The 18,094-nt window shown below is 35.5% G+C and overlaps 3 protein-coding genes and 1 long non-coding RNA gene across 5 annotated transcripts; 2 read left to right on the top strand and 2 right to left on the bottom strand.

Annotated features, from left to right (window-relative positions):
• Window positions 1-705: 705 nt before the first annotated feature.
• LOC122606267 lies at window positions 706-4,992 on the top strand. The gene is made up of 3 exons (XR_006324844.1): window positions 706-876; window positions 995-1,081; window positions 4,489-4,992. It is a non-coding gene; the product is annotated as an uncharacterized LOC122606267 (long non-coding RNA).
• On the bottom strand, window positions 2,508-4,588 carry LOC122606266 (heat shock cognate 70 kDa protein 2-like). The gene is made up of 2 exons (XM_043779229.1): window positions 4,471-4,588; window positions 2,508-4,234 (listed from the first exon to the last, which is right to left on the bottom strand). The coding sequence occupies exons 1-2, from the start codon at window positions 4,493-4,495 to the stop codon at window positions 2,568-2,570; spliced, it is 1,692 nt and encodes a 563-aa protein (XP_043635164.1). The 5' UTR covers window positions 4,496-4,588; the 3' UTR covers window positions 2,508-2,567.
• A 405-nt stretch (window positions 4,993-5,397) lies between the features above and the next one.
• On the bottom strand, window positions 5,398-7,001 carry LOC122605807. 2 transcript variants are annotated; one of them, XM_043778763.1, is made up of 3 exons: window positions 6,824-7,001; window positions 6,593-6,679; window positions 5,398-5,979 (listed from the first exon to the last, which is right to left on the bottom strand). In XM_043778763.1, the coding sequence occupies exons 2-3, from the start codon at window positions 6,604-6,606 to the stop codon at window positions 5,616-5,618; spliced, it is 378 nt and encodes a 125-aa protein (XP_043634698.1). In that variant the 5' UTR covers window positions 6,607-6,679; window positions 6,824-7,001; the 3' UTR covers window positions 5,398-5,615. The 2 variants fall into 2 exon arrangements, 1 of the variants encoding a protein (XP_043634698.1); XR_006324723.1 differs by lacking the exon at window positions 6,824-7,001 and having other exon boundaries at window positions 6,586-6,813.
• A 3,574-nt stretch (window positions 7,002-10,575) lies between these two features.
• LOC122604888 (putative protein FAR1-RELATED SEQUENCE 10) lies at window positions 10,576-14,786 on the top strand. The gene is made up of 7 exons (XM_043777750.1): window positions 10,576-10,581; window positions 11,115-11,214; window positions 11,757-11,943; window positions 12,420-12,581; window positions 12,905-13,163; window positions 13,283-13,993; window positions 14,151-14,786. The coding sequence occupies exons 1-7, from the start codon at window positions 10,576-10,578 to the stop codon at window positions 14,784-14,786; spliced, it is 2,061 nt and encodes a 686-aa protein (XP_043633685.1).
• Window positions 14,787-18,094: the final 3,308 nt, after the last annotated feature.

The raw sequence follows: 18,094 nt of genomic DNA, 5'->3' as shown, positions 1-18,094 counted from the left end.
CCGATTTTGATATGGTTCAAAAAATTTAAGGTAAATCGAAAATTTTAACTAAACATATATTATATTTATCATTACTATTTATTACTGTATGATTTAGCTTCTATCATCGATTTAATTTAACAACAATTTATTTCAAACTCACGAATTATGTATAAGGCATATTCGAATTTTTTTATGATATAATTTATATAACTACAGTACTGGATATTAGAATTAATATATATATATATATAGTTTATATTATATATAGTTATAAGAACATAGTGCATAACTAGTTATCATTATTTAAGTGTTTAACAACACATTGATCCGTCAAAATAAAAAAATCATGTTTTTGGGTGGATGCATCGTTTTGAAGAATATGCATCCAAGATGGATGCACAAAACAAAAAACATGATTTTCTTGATGTTGACAGGTCAATGTGTTGTGCACTATGTTAGTTTTATGGACTTTTAATGTATCAAAATGATGTTTTTTAAGTGTTCTCAACGTTTTTATTTTAAAACTGTTCTCAACGGAGTGTTACTCTATATGGAATATCACTTAACTGATTTCCTTATTTTCTGAATCAACTGACTTATACATATCCTATTACTAACGGATCTGGGCCGTCCATCAAATAAATGTGGAAAAACACGGAATGATGAAAAGGTAATTTAACATAATAAACATATATAAATGGTCTAATGACTCTAATTGTTTACACAGATTTATACGAGTAATAATTCTATTACTACTACCATCCTAGCTTCCACCATTAAACGCGACGTCACCGCCGTCGCCCGTCGGTCTCACCACCAACATCACTTCCACCATTACAAGGAATCTCTGTAACCTCCATCTTCATTTACTCGTCACTACTTGGACAATTATTCGTAAGTTGAACCTAATTTTGATAATTTCAATGATCATTTAATTAATTAAATAATTTTCACTTTTTTCACAATTTGATTAATTTTAATTATATGCAAATTAATTAATTATTGTTGTTAGGCAAAAGGCCAAATGGTGATTTAGAACGACACGGATGTTTGGTCCTAGCTTTAACCAATGTGGCTTTGCATTTTATTGGTGAGAAAGGTATATATCTTTCAGTTTGTGATTTACATCTACACCTACCTTTTGAGTTTCCTTCGCTTGTGCCATTTTCTCTACCTATTATATATATTTTCTTTTTAATGAAAAGTTTGATCGATGAATACATTAATTTTTATGAAAATCTGATACATTATTGGTATTGTTGTCTTGTACTAGACTCTATGATATGGTTTGGTGGGTGGTTGGTTGGTTTATAACGTATTTAATTTAGTGGTCAAGACTGGGTTATGGAAGAAACCAAGGACAAAAAGATTTTTGTTGAACTTGAAGCCTATGTGTGTGACATTGCGAACATGGTAATTTACTTGCTTTTGAGTATTAGTTATACACTTGACATACCTATTATATATAAAAAAAAATTATGAAACATCGGATACATTTTTATGAAAATCTCATACATTATTAGTCTTGCTATTATATCTACCTACTATATACATGTATTTGTGTGTGTAGATAGTTACTACACCTAAGTTCTTATGGTACCTGTATTCTCCTTTCATTTAATCTATTTGAGTTCGCCTTGCTCCAATTCCAAAGAAATGTCGGTTTTGTGTGTGTGAGACATTCATGAATAACCATCTTGATGCATTTTGCAGCAATATACTTATTTATCTATATCTATACTTCTATACTACTTTATAAAGCATTTGCCCCCCCCCCCCCCCCCCCCCCCCCCCCAAAAAAAATCTTCTCAAAAAAGAACTTGATCTACCCAAACTACCCCACTCTTTTACACTAATTTGAATATCTTCATATAATAACCTAAATGGAATTACATACGGTATACTTCTCTCAACCCTTAAAATAACTATATTATCCCCTTTGACATCAAATGCTTTTACGTTAGTAATCACACCGTTATTGCCACCACTGCCACCGCCGCATCACTATCAACCACCCGTCGCCATTGCCTCCACCAATGCCACCACCGCCGCATCGCGCGGGCGGTGACTAGTACCTCACCCTCCCCCCCCCCCCCCCCCCCCTATTCCATCACCGTCATATGACTCGTACTTATATATTGTGGTAGCTATTGCCACTATCTTTCACATGCTGATCACTAACACATTACTGCAATATGCCAATATAGGGTTATTTGCAAATTGTGTCCTTGTGGTTATTCGAAAAGCACACTTTTCCTCCCCGTCCTTAAAAATGAGTTTTTTCGTCCCTGTCGTTAACTCCCCCCATGTGCAGGTTACTTGAGGGGCATTTTTGTTTTTTAACCGTGTTTCTTCTTGCCTAATTCTTCTTCAAAATTCCTATTTATCCCAATCTTTTTTAAAAACCAGTTCAGTAAAAGCAAAAACTTTAGTATATTACAACAACTAAAACTTTATATTAGGTGTTACAAAGAGACCTGAGGGAAGCCGAGATCAACAACAACAAAGAACAATAGGACATATAGTGAACATAATGCATGTAATGCTGATAAATTTCTTGACGCTGTATATCAGCTTTAATATTGTCACAATGACAAACACTCAAGGAAAATACTCTCCAGCTCTCTCATCTTGTCGACAAATTCCTCCACCTCTGCAAGCTGATTCGAATCCAACCACTGCAAAGCCTGCTCGGTGGCATTCTCCACCTTCTTCCTATTATCACCATGAATCTTTGAGGCCCCCTTATCATCCGTGATGATATTCCTCATGTTGTAGACATAGTTCTCAAGTCCATTTTTTGCTATGACTTTCTTTTTAAGCTCCATATCTTCAGCCTTATATTTCCGAGCATCCTGCACCATCTTCTCAATCTCCACTTTTGACAGCCTCCCCTTATTATTGGTTATATCCATCTTGTTCTTCTGGCCACTAACCATGTCCTCGGCAGAGACACACAAGATACCATTTGCATCAATATCAAAACACACATTGATTTTAGGGACACCTCGAGGGGCAGGACGAATGCCTGACAGTTCAAACTTCCCCAACAAGGTATTGTCTCTTGTGCTTATTCTCTCCCCTTCATAAACTTGTATCAGAACTCCAGGTTGATTGTCAGAATAGGTAGATAATACTTGCTGCTTTTTGGTAGGAAGTGTGGTGTTCCTTGGAATCAACACAGTCATGACTCCACCAACGATATCCAAACCAATAGCTCCTTCAATGGTCTCTAAACCTAGGGATATCGGAGTGACATCCAATAGCAAGAGGTCTTGCACTTTCACGTTACCTTCACCAGACAATATTGCAGCTAGGATAGCAGCACCATGGGCCACGGCTTCATCAGGATTGATACTCTTACAGAGCTCCTTACCGTTGAAGAAATCCTTTAACAATTGTTGCACTTTTGGGATTCGAGTAGATCCACCGACAAGAACCACATCATTGATGGTGCTTTTATCCATATTCGCATCTCTTAAGCACTTCTCCACTGGTTCCATACATTTACTGAAGAGATCGATGTTGAGTTCCTCAAATTGTGAGCGGGATATGCTTGAATAGAAATCGATACCCTCAAACAAAGAATCAAGTTCGATTGCTGTTTGGATGGTAGATGATAGAGTCCTCTTTGCTCTCTCACATGCGGTTCTCAAGCGCCTAAGGGCTTTTGGGTTCCCAGTGAGATCTTTCTTGTTCTTCCTCTTGAATTCCTGAACAAAGTGATTCACCATCCTGTTGTCGAAGTCCTCACCACCCAAGTGAGTGTTGCCAGCAGTAGCTATTACTTCAAAGATACCTTCTTCAATGGTAAGAAGGGAAACATCAAAAGTACCACCTCCAAGGTCAAAAATGAAAACATTTTCTATCCCCCCTTCACAAGAAGTTGCCTTCTTGTCAAGACCATATGCAATAGCTGCAGCCGTAGGCTCGTTGATTAGACGCATCACATTTAGACCAGCAATAGCACCAGCGTCTATTGTAGCTTGACGTTGGGATTCAGTACAATTTGCTGGGACAGTCACAACAGCATTCTTAATGGGGGTGTCAAGATATGCCTCTGCAATATCCTTCATTTTTGTGAGAACCATTGAAGAAATTTCTTCTGCTGCAAATTGTTTCTCCTCGCCTTTGTAAGTAACTACAATAAGTGGTTTGTTGTCCGGACCAGGAATGACCTTGAACGGCCATAGCTTCATATCACTTTGAACAGTAGAATCACTAAACGTCCTGCCAATCAACCGCTTTGAATCTGCATTTAAACCAAACTACCTTGTTAATAGAATGCAACAACAAATGTATCTTTTGAACACTACCTTCCTTCAATGATACCAAATTCACATCTTATGCAATGTCTTGACTAAGGTGAATTATAAGTACAACTTTCTAGAGTAATACGAGAAATCAGGATCAAAACCAATAAACAATGTTGTGCGTTATATGTTTATGTAAGAAAAAGCTTATATGTTTATGTAAGAATAAGCTTACCAAAAACGGTGTTAACAGGATTCATAGCAGCTTGATTCTTAGCAGCATCACCGATGAAACGTCCATTATCTGTAAACGCCACATAAGACGGCGTCGTTCTGTTCCCTTGATCATTAGCTATGATCTCAACCCTATCATGTTGCCATACTGCCACGCACGAGTACGTAGTACCAAGATCGATTCCAATCGCAGGTCCAACACGTTTTATTGGCGCCATGTCGTATAGTCAAATAAGCGAAGACAAGGAGTAGAAGAACAGAATATATATCCTTATGTATGGAGGGGATTGTTATGAGATTGAGAATATGAGGGATTTTATTAATTTGAATCCAGCTGAAATGCAAAATTAAAGAGCATGTTAATTGTTTGACTGATGAATGATTCAAAAGTCAAACTTAGTTGCATGTGAATCACTGGCATTTTGGTCTAAGGTTGTATAAAACTATTCGTTTACTTGGCCTATTATTCTTTCATTCTGTTTACTTTTATGAGTTTTATCAATCCATTGACTTTTGGTTGTTAGTTGCACATTGTTTGGTAAGCATGTGAATATTGCTTTGTGATCTTCTGTCAAATAAGATATCTTTCCGTTTTCTTAAGATGAAAGTCAACCATCAATTCACCCATTTCGAACTATGTCAAAAGGATAACATTGACCTCATGGGTTTAGCTAGGGGCCTTGAGGCTAGCCTTATAATTTTCCTGTTTAACAGATTGAGATTCAAGTGGCCTGCAGGTTGACTTAATCATGGCGACAAACGCAGAAAGAAACGCAATTGGAAATTGAATCCAAAATTAAACCGATTATTAATTACAATAAACAAGCTAGGCAAATCATATCTACAAAAGTAATGCTGATGATAGACAAAAATCATAATAAAAAAAAAAAAATCAAACTACTCGTAAAATTTATATATAACTCCATGCAGTACAGTAAAAAGTTTATTAAAATAGATTCAACCACATATACATTGTCTATTAAGATACATCACTCTTTCTAAAATCTCTTTCAAGTCTGAAAGACCTAAAAGACCAGTATTATTGTTGACACAAACATAACTGAAACAATACATGATACCGCACCAACATATATATAAGGCAGCATGCAAACACTAAGGTCGATCGATAAGCATGCAGTAAAGAGATCATTTATGAGTGAACCCGCCATTGCGCCTTCTTCTATAGGCTGCTGGATCACGGACCAATCTAGGGACGGATGATGGAGCTGATCCAGATGTCCCGGCCGCATCATTATTGAACCTCACAGCTCTCGTTATTTCTTTTGTTTTATTACTTTCTTTGTATTCTTCGATGCTTTTAATGATAGATCCTTGCAGAGAAGTATGTGCAGGTACCATTGTCGTCCCCATTGCTGCTGCATCCTGAAAACTACTGACATCATCATCAGAAAATGCGATTCTTCTGTTTGACGAAAACTCACACTTAAGTGCGTTTATGATTGCTGCTTCGAGGTTTTGAACAGTAATTGAGACTGTGAGTTTTCCATCCCTGTTAAATTGCCATGATTCAACACCGTTAAATTTGTCAAATACCTTTTGGAGCCTTTGATTATCCCTAGATCCGTAGTATGGAATTATTTCAATGTATCTAATACGGCCCGGGGAGTAATTATAATCAATATTCTTCTTTTGATGTGAAAGTGGTGGTGGTGGTGGTGGTGGTGGTGGTGCGTGAGTGCCTTCACGCCAACCATAGTTGATATAATGGCCCCCGAATCGGATGTTCGGTTTATTGTAAAAATTCATCTCTAATAGTCCGTATGGAATAGTATACTGTATACATGACCCCTTTCGGAAGCGACACTCTTTATAGAGATTTTTTTTTTTTTTTTTTAAATGGTTTATAAAGGAACTTATTCGGTTAACGCGGTTTTTAAAATATATAAAGAGAATATATTGAATAAAGACATAATAAGAGAAAAATCCATAAAAAGTTAATCTTTTTACTCAAATTTTCTAAAAAAATGAACCTATTTAGTTTTCCTTTATTTAAAGGATTACATTTTTAAAAATATTTTCAATAAGGGGAATATTGTGAGTTTTTAACGTTAACCTCCATTCAACTTGCCTAAGTCATTAAAAAAAGTGACGTGACCTTGCACCTGGGAAACCCCATCAGACATCTCTCCCCCCTTTTGAAGATTCCGGTCGGTCACCTCTCTGGCTCTCTGTTGGGCTCGCCGGAAACACTACCGAATTAGACCACCGATCAGTCCTTTAACAAATATAAGATCACATACTTTTTGATATAAATATAAAAATAATGCTGCATAATATAGAAACACGACAATGTAATCATTAAAAAAAATAACCAATGCCTTCTAAAATGTTACATAATTATGAAATGAATGAACACCAAACTTCTAGAAACATAAGCATCACATTTCTCCGACTGCTAACGAATTCGATCAATTGCGAGTGTAGAACTACAGTGATTAAAAAATACCGTAACTAAATTTCAAATCTACAGTGATTAAAAAATACCGATCAATTGCGCGATTTAATTGATTGATTTATGAATTTAAAATGTAAGGGGGGAAACGTGGGATGTATACACAGAAGATGATATGAATGGAAACTAATCACAAGAAGATATATATATTTGTAGATATGAAAATTGAACATGACAAAGCTGACACTTAACGGAGGGTTGGTGTTAAAAATTAACGATATTCCCTTTATTGAGAAATTTTTGGAAATAAAATCCTTATAATAGACGAAAACTAAATAGGTTCCTTTTTTAGGAAATTTGATTAAAAAGATTACTTTTTTATTGATTTTTCCCACATAATAAGGACCGTCAATATTCTTATGAAATTCCAACTCATGACCCGCTTGGAATGATTTCTTTTATTATATATAGAGGTTTTTTTTTTAAAGATCTATAAAAGAAAATTAGTTTTTAGAATAACTAAAGTGTATATAATGAATAAGGCAAAGTTAGGACTGCCGGTTGTTGTTGGAATGCTCATTTCTGATAGTACTATCAGAAGGATAATTTTATAGAGAACTTTTATTTCTTCTTTTTAATGACTTTTTGTAAAATAAAAATTGTTCAGTTTACACGACTTTCAAAATAAATAAAAAGAATATAATTATTATAATAAATAAAGGCAAAATAAGGACCGTCAATAATCATTTTGAAACATTAATTCATCAACCTTTTGGAAGGGATACTTTTAATGAAATTTTTTTTTTTTGCAACGTTCTGTTGAAAAAAACTACTTATTCGGTTGATGCGCTTTCTAGAAATAAATAAAGAGTATATAATGGATAAGGCAAAATTAGGACCTTTGGTCGTGATTAAAATGCTCATTCGTGACACTTTCAGAAGGATACTTTTATAAAGAACTTTTATTTCTTCTTTTTAATGACCTTTTGTAGAAAACTTATTCGGTTTACACAGCTTTCAAAATAAATAAAAATAATAATTATAATGGCAAAATAAAGACCGTCAATAATCATTATGAACTACTAATTTATGAACCTTTTGAAATGGATACTTTTATATAGAATTTTTTTTATTTTTTGTTTGGGGACGATAAATAAAAGAAAACTACTTATTCGGTCAATGCGGTTTTCAGAATAACTAAAGTGAATATAATGAATAAGGCAAAATTGGGACTATCAGTCGTTATTGGATTGCTCATTCGTGACACTTTCAGAGAATACTTTTATAGAGATATTTTCTTTCTTCTTCTTTAATGACCTTTTGTAAAAAACTTATTCGGTTTACACGACTTTCAAAATAAACAAAAAATATAATAAATAAAAGGAAAATAAGGGTCATTAGTCATTAGGTAATACCAATTCATGACCCACTTTAAAGAAAAAGGATATTGGTATCATAAGCATTGATTAAGTTTTAAAAACCTGATGCATTAGATGTTTGTACATAAATTATATATTGTAACTGATTACCTCAGTGGTTGGACACCCAGACTTTTGTTCAAGAGGTCACAGGTTCGATACTCTCGGCCTGTGATACCCCGGTAGGATTTTGTCCTGGCTTTCGTGGAGTTTTTACCGGGTGGGGCGGGCGGGGGGAGAGGATCGGATAGGTCCACGGTATCCAATCCAGATACCCATGATCCGACCCTTGGTCTTCTAAAATAAAATAAAAAAAGATAAATTTACTAAAAACCAAAATACCAATATTGCTTTCTCCTTCGAAAAAAGATGGTTTTACTGAGAACTTAACCAGAACACTATTAAATGAATAAAAAATACTCGTAACAAATAAGGGTTCTCTAGGTCGCATATGATACAACTTAGGTTAACATAATTTTCTAAACAACAAATTAACAGAAGATATCTATAAACAAACAAACCTTGCAAATTGAGTTGGCACCAATAGACTAGTTTTAATTTCCCTTTTCTTTATTCTCTTTTCATATGTTATTGGTCCATGTCAATTAATAAACCTTGTTTGTAATGATTTGTTTGTAAATATAACATTACCTATACAGGGGTGGGATAATTAAATTGAGTCCAGCTTAATGAGTCCAGGAAAAGTTCATGTAACTTACACATGTGTAAGTTAATTTACACATGTGTAAGTCATGGTGGCGGTGGTTGTCGTCGTCGGAAAATTATGGTGGTGGTCGGAGATGATGGTGGTGGTGGTAGGAGGTGGTTGGAATTGTAGGAGATGGAATAAAATCAATGGATTCAAATTGGACTCAAAATAAGCTGGAATCATTTTATCTTTTCCCTGCCTATATAGGGGGATGGAATTATAAGGCTGTCGGGTATCTAAGCTTAGGTGTGGAACACTCACATATTTTTTTTTTAAAACAATAAAAATTATGGGGGCCAATGCATTTATTCATTAAAAAAAGAAATAATAATATTAGTATGTGAGGGGTTGCACACCTAAGCTTAGGTGTCGGACAACCATATATTTTTTTCCTATATATATATATATGTATGTTAGGGTTTATGTGACTGTTACACCTAAGTTTGGGTGTAAAACCCCTCACGTATTGTTTTTTTAATTCATAAAAGACATGGGAGACTATCATTTATATATATGTGTGTTATAAAACTAGTATGTGAGCGATTCTACGTCCAATCTTGGGTGTCTAACAGTTACATATTGTGTTTTCTTATACACCCAACTTACATGAGAAACCTCTCACATACTATTTTTATTATATTTTTTGAATAATAATTAAATGATGAGCCCCCATGATTTTTATAAATAAAAAATTAATATGTGAGAGGTTTTTGATCAAACTTGGGTATGAGACAACCACACATTCACATACCCAATTTGATATATATATATATATATATATATATATATATTTAATTGTTTAGCACGAATTATAACATAGCAACTATAGTAAAATAACAACGCATAAAAATACCTACGTACACTTATTTAACATGTATAAAAGTTGACGTGAATTACACATGTCTCACGGGTGTGTGGGTGAAATTTCAGGTTTCATTATCTTGAAGGTCCAAGATCTTGAAGTCTCAGGATCTTGACATGGTTGAATATTCTGATTGTTTATTAATATCTTACTAACGATATATTTCAAGTATCATTGTTATTTTCATTTGAGATAAGTATGCAGAATCCATAATATTCGATATCAAGCTTTGAAGAATACCTCTAACGGTACAAAAAGGATTCAACACATGTTTTATTTTATCAACACGCAAATAAGACTAAGTCCACCAATATAATTGGACTTCAAGTTGATTTCCACACTTAGGAGAATATCTTCAAACGGCTACAATATCAAGTCAAGATACACTCCAATGTTCATTTGACGAAGACTTGGAAGATCCCTACAAAGACGGAGATTAGTTAGGATCCTGAATCTAACCTCACGAACGAAAGTTTGGTTACATAATTGATCAAAGTCTTCAACGTAGATTATCTTGGGTAATTTTTGACCAAAACAGGATGTCCAATGTCAAATGAGTTATAATATAACAACTACAATAAATTAAATAAAAATGTATAAAAATATCTAATATCATTTAACATGCTGTATATTAAAATAGCCAGACAAATGATGGTGTTATATGACCTTCCTCACCCATGAAACGATAATAGCTTTTTTCACAAATGAGGGTATGTTACCAACATCAATACATATTATTTATTCAGGGGTGGGTTATTTCAAGAACCCTTAAAAAAAAGAACCCAAGAACCAATTCTAGCCATCCATTTATCAAGATCAAATTTTAATCAGGAAGGGTATTCTAGTCATTTAACATGTAATTACGAGTATATAACGTGTTAATTCTCCTCATTCGCGTTCTTAAGTGTGTGTAAAAACACACACCTTCCCACCTTCTGCTCTCAACAAAATTCCGATCAAAATCTACAAAATTCCGATCAGATATTCATATAATCCGATCAATCCTAAATGAAATCGCGATCAAACCTCCATTAATTCCGATTAGATTCGATTTCAAATTTCAATTTCTAAAAAAAAAAAATTCATAAATTCAATCAAAAATTCATATTCCGGTTTTTGTGAAATTTAGATCCAATTTCCGATCGAACTATAACAGTTAAATAATCATCAATTCGATTATCATCAATTGCAGTAGTTTTTTTTATTTATAACTTTTTTAATATGAAATTTTTTAATTACACAGGTGAATATGGAAGAGGATTCAACTATGAATGATTACGAAGTCAATTCAACGATTCATGAAGAAGATAGTGTGTTCAGTAACCTCTTTGAAGCTGAATTGAGTAAGTTTTCAAATTTTCAACTTAAAATTGAATGTATGTTGATCCTATACGTGTGTAGCAGATGTATGTATGCGTATTTTCAAAGTTTCAGCTTAGAAATTGAATGTATGTTGATCCTACACACGTGTAGCAGATGTATGTATGAAAATCCAAGTTGTATTAGTCGTCTACTCATGTGTAGGATGTGTTTTAGTTAACAGATATGAAGTTAAAATGTTAATCAATGTATGTTGATTCTACACAGGTGTAAGATATGTTTTGACTTTGTTATATGAGTTGAACTTCACATGATTACCTGTTTTACACAGGTGTAGGTAGATACAATTGTATTAGTTTTGAAGCTCCAAAATATCGATATAAAAAGTTCATCCTACACAAGAGTAGGACACCTTTTGTGTTAGCATGTTTTAGATATGATTAGTCGTTTACACATGTGTAGCTACATATGATCATTTTAGTCCTAAAGCTGAAAATATCACTAGAAAGGTCTGTCCTACACATACGTAGAACATGTGCATATCTAAATGTTGTGTGTCGTGCAGGTTCGGTTAACAAGCCATGTAGTAGCTGGTATAACAGTAGGATGATAGAAACAGATGAAGGTGAAATATGTTGTATACCGGAAGTAGAGGAAGATGTAAGACCAGTTAAGGGTCAAGTTTTTGATACAATAGATGATTGCATTGAAATGTATGAGAGATATGCGTACCAAGCGGGTTTTGACACTAGGTTATCCACACATAAATAAACAAACAGTGGAGTGGTTAGATTGAAGTACATTTTGTGTAATAAAGAAGGGAAACCACAAGGTGTAAGCATAGATACACTGAATCACGAAAACAGTGGCAAAAGAGTACGTATTTCGTCACTGCAAGTGACAGGATGTGAAGCACATGTCATATTCAAGCTGATCGAGGCCGACAATCGTACATATTAGACGAGTTTGAGGAAAAACACAATCATCAACTGAATTCGGTGGAGCATAGACACTTGTCGAGAAGACAAAGGAAATTGGGAATCTCTGAAATGACGTTTATTAATAAGGTTTCAACTTCGAATATAGGAGCGACAAGAGCTCATCGTATCTACAGCAATATGCTAGGTTCTTACAAGAACACACACGGCACAGTGAACGACTTCAAGAACTACAAGAACAAAATCAATTGTTTTATAATCTCAAGTGACGCGCAGATGTTGGTAAATAGAATGGAAAACAGACGAGAGCATGTCCCAAATTTTACCTTCGAATACAAGGTAAAAGATAACAGTGAGTTGGAGTGTATGTTTTGGGCCGATGAGACAGCAAAAGCAAATTTCAAAGAATTTGGAGATATCATTTCATTCGATGCTACTTACAGGACAAACAGGCAAGTGTATGATCTTTTTATTCGGAGTCATATTATTATATTTACACGTGTAAATGTGTCGTTTATTCATATCTTATAGTCCTACACAGGGGTAAAATAACAGCCATAATGTATGATTTTTTTATTCGGAGTCATATTATTGTATTTACACGTGTAAAAGTGTCGTTTATTCATATCCTACAGTCCTACACAGGGGTAAAATAACAGCCATAATGTATGATTTTTTTATTCGGAATCATATTATTGTATTTACACGTGTGAAAGTGTCGTTTATTCGTATCCTACACAGGGGGTAAAATAACAGCCATAATGTGCGATTTCAGGTACAACATGATGTTTGTCCCATTCACTGGGATAGACAACCATAAGAAGACTGTGTCTATCGGAGCTGGTATGCTTAGGGATGAAACAGCAGATTCTTATGTGTGGTTGTTGAAAGCATTTTTGGATACATTTGGAAGCCAACCAAAGATGGTCGTCACAGATCAAGATGCAGCAATGAAGAAAGTCGTTGCACTCGTCTTAACGGAATCAAGGCACCGACTGTGCATGTGGCACATCACTCAGAAGCTGCCTATGAAGGTACAAAATGGAAAAATGTGACATTCTTCACATGTGTAGGACGATATTATACAGCCTGGACCTCTTAAAAAAAGCACAACCTTCACATGTGTAGGTAGGCTAACCATTTTCTTATGCAGGTAGGAAAACGTATGTTTGATAATACTGATTTCAAGAAGAAGTTCAATGACATAGTTTGGAACATATCATTGAGTACAAAGACGTTTGAGAAAAGATGGGCAGAGATAATGAAGGAATTCAAGTTGGAAGAACATCCATGGTTCACGCATATGTATGATATCAGGTCTACATGGATACCAGCTTACTTCACAGACTTATCGATGTCGGGTTTAATGAGAACCACCTCAAGATCGGAAAGCGAAAACTCATTCTTCAGCAATTTCACAAGTGGTGGAGCAATGTTGATTCAATTTATGATGTCATATGAGTCTGCCATGGAGAGGCAGGGGAGTAGGCTAGAGGTTCTCGACCACCAGACGCATAACAAGAGACCACCACTTCAAACCCCTCTTCTTATTGAAGAACACGCTTGCAATGTTTACACACGTACCATTTTCTTGTTAGTGCAAAAAGAAATATATTTGGGAAGTTGGCGGTGTTCTCAGCATTTCGTAACCTCAGGGATGCAAGGATGTGATGTGATTGTGGTTAAAGAGATTAGGGAAGTTAAGAAAAACATACAAAAGGTGGTGGTCGGCAAAAAGAAAGACAAGAATGTTGAAGTGGTTGAAGACATCAAAACTGTGGATCCAGAAGAAGCTGAAGATGGAACGGAAAATGAAACCGAAAATGAAACAGGGATGGGAAGCACAACCAAAACTGTGGAAAAAGTATATACTTTCTAGGTATGCTACTGAAAAACACACTTAGCACATTTACTTACGCATGGGTAGGTACATCTAATAATATATGCTACGCATGGGTAAGACAGTTTATTAGAATTTTTTAGATGTAACAACGGTTCCTATTCTCTTGTGTGATATTAAGGTGACACATAACAAGCAAAATGGAACCACTGATTGTAGCTGCATGACTTTCACGAGATATGGATTTTTATGCCGACACACATTTTGTGTATTCAAGAGCTTGCATGTTGAACAAATTCCAGAAAAATACATCCTAAGAAGGTGGAAAAAGGATTTGATACCTCCAGGAATGAGAACACGAAGATATATTGGAGAAGGTGGGTCAAGTGAAGAATGTGAGAGGATGGGAAATGAGTTGCATTTTTTGGTAGATGTTTGTGTAGATATATTGCAGAAGGATGAGGAAAAGCTGTCTCATTTTGTTGAAAAAGTCAGGGCGCTAAAAGATGAGATAGAGGTTGCGCATTCAAACTCAAGATCAAAGGATCATGATGAGGCAATAGAGAGATTCTTAGGAGTTACCAAGCCAAGTAACAATGATGTTCAAAATCCACCTGTTTTACCATACAAGGGATGCGGAAACGACAGCAGATTAAAGTCTCTAAAAGAAAAGGTGACTGAAAAATATCTAAAGCCAAAAAGAAAGTGTGGGACATTGACAAGTGACCACGACGCAAGGAATTGTGAAAAGAAGAAAGCAGAAAAAGCTAAAGCAGAGGCGGTGGCTCAAGCTCTTGAAAAACTTGAAAAGAAGTAATCAATTGGATGTTTGAATTAGAAGATAGATAAATATATAAAAAAGATGTAATTCATTGATAATTTTTTTCTTTTCTTTTTTCCGAATGTTCAAAAATAATGTCCTACAAATGCTTAAGAACTTGTGTGAGCAATGCAATTGGATGATTTACTCTAGCTACTTGATTTACTTTTGTTACTTGAATGAAATTCAATGTAAATTTAGGTTTTCAATGCACAAGTTGTATATTTTACACATGGGTAAGTCCGATCTACACATGTGTAGGAAAGACTTGAAACTGGTGAATTATATAACCTACCCATGGGTAAGTAAAACCTGCCCATGGGTAACTTACTTATGAAGTTCAAAATTGTTAACCAGAACTGGCATGTTTATAACTTACACATGGGTAAGTACAAATTACATATGAGTGAGTTTATAAACTTACACATGGGTAAGTCCGATCTACAAATGTGTAGGAAAGACCTGAAACTGGTGAGTTATATAACCTACCCATCGGTAAGTACAACCTGCCCATGGGTAAGTTACTTATGAAGTTCAAAATTGTTAACCAGAACTGGCATGTTTATAACTTACACATGGGTAAGTACAAATTACACATGGGTAAGTTACTTAAAACCCTAAAAGCTACACCCTAAACCTAAACCCTAAATGCTAAATCCTAAAAAACCTAAAACGGATGAGGATTCCCACTCTAGGGTTTAGGGTTTGAAGCCCGAGGGATAGCCTAGGCTAACCCTCGACCTTCAAACCCTAAACCCTAAAGCGGGATGTGGTAGGGGAATGACGCATTCTAAAACCCTAAATGCTAATACCTAAAAAACCTAAAACGGATGAGGGTTCCCACTCTAGGGTTTAGGGTTTGAAGCCCGAGGGTTAGCCTATCGGCTAACCCTGGACCTTCAAACCCTAAACCCTAGAGCGGGATGTGGTAGGGGAATGATGCATTCTAAAACCCTAAAATGCTAAACCCTAAATGCTAAATCCTAAAAAACCTAAAACGGATGAGGGTTCCCACTCTAGGGTTTAGGGTTTGAAGCCCGGCTAACCCTCGACCTTCAAACCCCAAACCCTAGAGCGAGATGTGGTAGGGGAATGACGCATTCTAAAACCCTAAATGCTAAATTTTAAAAAACCTAAAACGGATGAGGGTTCCCACTCTAGGGCTTAGGGTTTGAAGCCCGAGGGTTAGCCTATCAGCTAACCCTCGACCTTCAAACCCTAAACCCTAGAGCGGGATGTGGTAGGGGAATGACGCATTCTAAAACCCTAAAATGCTAAACCCTAAATGCTAAATCCTAAAAAACCTAAAACCGATGAGGGTTCCCACTCTAGGGTTTAGGGTTTGAAGCCCGAGGGTTAGCCTATCGGCTAACCCTCGACCTTCTAGAGCGGGATGTGGTAGGGGAATGTTCAAAAATAATGTCGTACACATACTTAAGAACTGGTATATTTATAAATTACACATGGGTAAGTATAACCTACAAATGTGTAGAAAGACCTGTAACTGGTGAGTTGTATATCATACACATAGGTAAGTACAAGCTGCCCATGGGTAAGTACGACCTGCCCATGGGTAAGTACGACCTGCCCATGGGTAAGTACGGCCTGCCCATGGGTAAGATGTATAATAGAAGTAAAAAAGACAGTTCTACAAAGGAAATTAGATCTGAATTCATCAAAGATACAGATTGCAAATCATAAGTTTCAGCATTAAACACATGTTCAAAGAGAGCTTCATTAACAAGTAGCACAATAAACGACAAAAAGATGTCAAACAATCCTACGTCCCAAGCTAAAACATCAAAATAACAAGATTAAAATCAAAGTCTAACAGTACCAAAAAGTATTAAACAATGAAGTTCACCAACTACAAAGGATCAAAATGCATATTAGAGGCAACAACATTACTGTAACACCCCGACTACGGCGGAAACATGAGATGCCACAGAACGACATGGTACAAAAGATTAAATGGAAAACATCTTAATTAAAGTCTTAAAACCATTCCAAATTAAACGATTACATAGTTCAAAGTAAAGTGTTAAAAATCATTACATAAGTCCAAATCCGAATAAATGATAAACTGTTTGCATTACATGTCTTCGTTCACCAAACAAACACAATGTCCAAAAGCGGTCCATAAGCAAACCTACTGCTCTAAACCTGAAAAGCATGAAGAAAAAGGTGTCAACTACGAGAGTTGAGTGAGTTCATAGGTTTTTAACTAATACAATAAGCATATATACACATCATCACAAAATAAATTAGGAATCGCCAATTTCCATGAATATTTCCAATTCATCCTTTGATAATCGTTTGTTCAACTCAATTTTAACCCATGTAAATAAATCCTTGTCATATGACCACAAGGGTCTAATTCCATTATCTTAGATGAGTATATACTTGAGCCACTACTACTACCATTTTATTCAAGTCCGATTACAATCCAATAATTCAATTCATAGCACAAGCTGTCAATCAAGTGCCGTAATAATAATAACAATGATGATAATGGGTCGTGTCATGGAGACGCCCGATTATCTTAAGGTAGTTAGAACACCCGGGGGCCAGACTAGAAGTGGAGGTTGTCAGGAAGGCAACCAACCTTCCAACGGTACGCTTTGGGTGGGCGGACGAAACCTAGTTGCGCAACTAACTAACTACAGGCCTCCACTTTCGGAGTAAATAGTAGTGTACCGAACGCCGCGGTTTGACAGAACTCAAGCTCATCACATAAATCCTTTATTATCATTTCATACTCATATATCAAGAATCATTTCATATAACAAACTCTCTTTCAAGAAACATTGCATATATAGAAAGTAGTTTCATTTATCATGCTTTTCACCCCGAAAGTAAAACACATAAAAGAGTTTGAAATGGGGCTATGACTCACTTGATTTGAGAGTAATGGAGGCTGATCAAATACGAGATGTGCGCCTAGTGGTGTCGTCCCTCAAGCAAGCCTAAACCATGGTATTCAAATATACACAACGTAAGTGCGTGTTACATGAACTAGTGAACTAGATCATGAGATTTATGCTAGTAGGCTTGCCTATCTTTGGTTGTTACTTAATTATGGAATCAAAGTGTATTATGATGTTCAAGATGTTTGGTTAAATTGGAATTGATGGTAATAGTAGTTTTTGCGTTAAGCGTTTTTGCGCGTTTGTTGGAATTTCGGTAATTCGACTTTGATTCGCGAGATTTCTTTTGCACACTTTGCTTTGTACTATTATTTGATATTTGTACAGTAGTATTTTGGATTTTAAAATATATTTTCTGATTTATATTAATTTCCTTGA

This window comes from Erigeron canadensis, chromosome 6 (genome assembly GCF_010389155.1).
Source record: "Erigeron canadensis isolate Cc75 chromosome 6, C_canadensis_v1, whole genome shotgun sequence".
Taxonomy (NCBI): Eukaryota; Viridiplantae; Streptophyta; class Magnoliopsida; order Asterales; family Asteraceae; genus Erigeron; species Erigeron canadensis.
Note: the sequence above shows the minus strand (reverse complement) of the source record. Positions and strands in the feature narration are given on the sequence as shown.

What these genes read in the sequence shown, in the direction of transcription:
- LOC122606266 (XM_043779229.1), bottom strand. Translation starts at nt 4,495, where the DNA reads ATGAATCCTGTTAACACCGTTTTTG. An exon ending in TCCTGTTAACACCGTTTTTG is followed by an intron (nt 4,235 to 4,470) that starts GTAAGCTTATTC and finishes GTTTAAATGCAG; the next exon opens with ATTCAAAGCGGTTGATTGGC.
- LOC122604888 (XM_043777750.1), top strand. An exon ending in GCTACTTACAGGACAAACAG is followed by an intron (nt 12,582 to 12,904) that starts GCAAGTGTATGA and finishes GTGCGATTTCAG; the next exon opens with GTACAACATGATGTTTGTCC. An exon ending in CAACCAAAACTGTGGAAAAA is followed by an intron (nt 13,994 to 14,150) that starts GTATATACTTTC and finishes TGTGATATTAAG; the next exon opens with GTGACACATAACAAGCAAAA.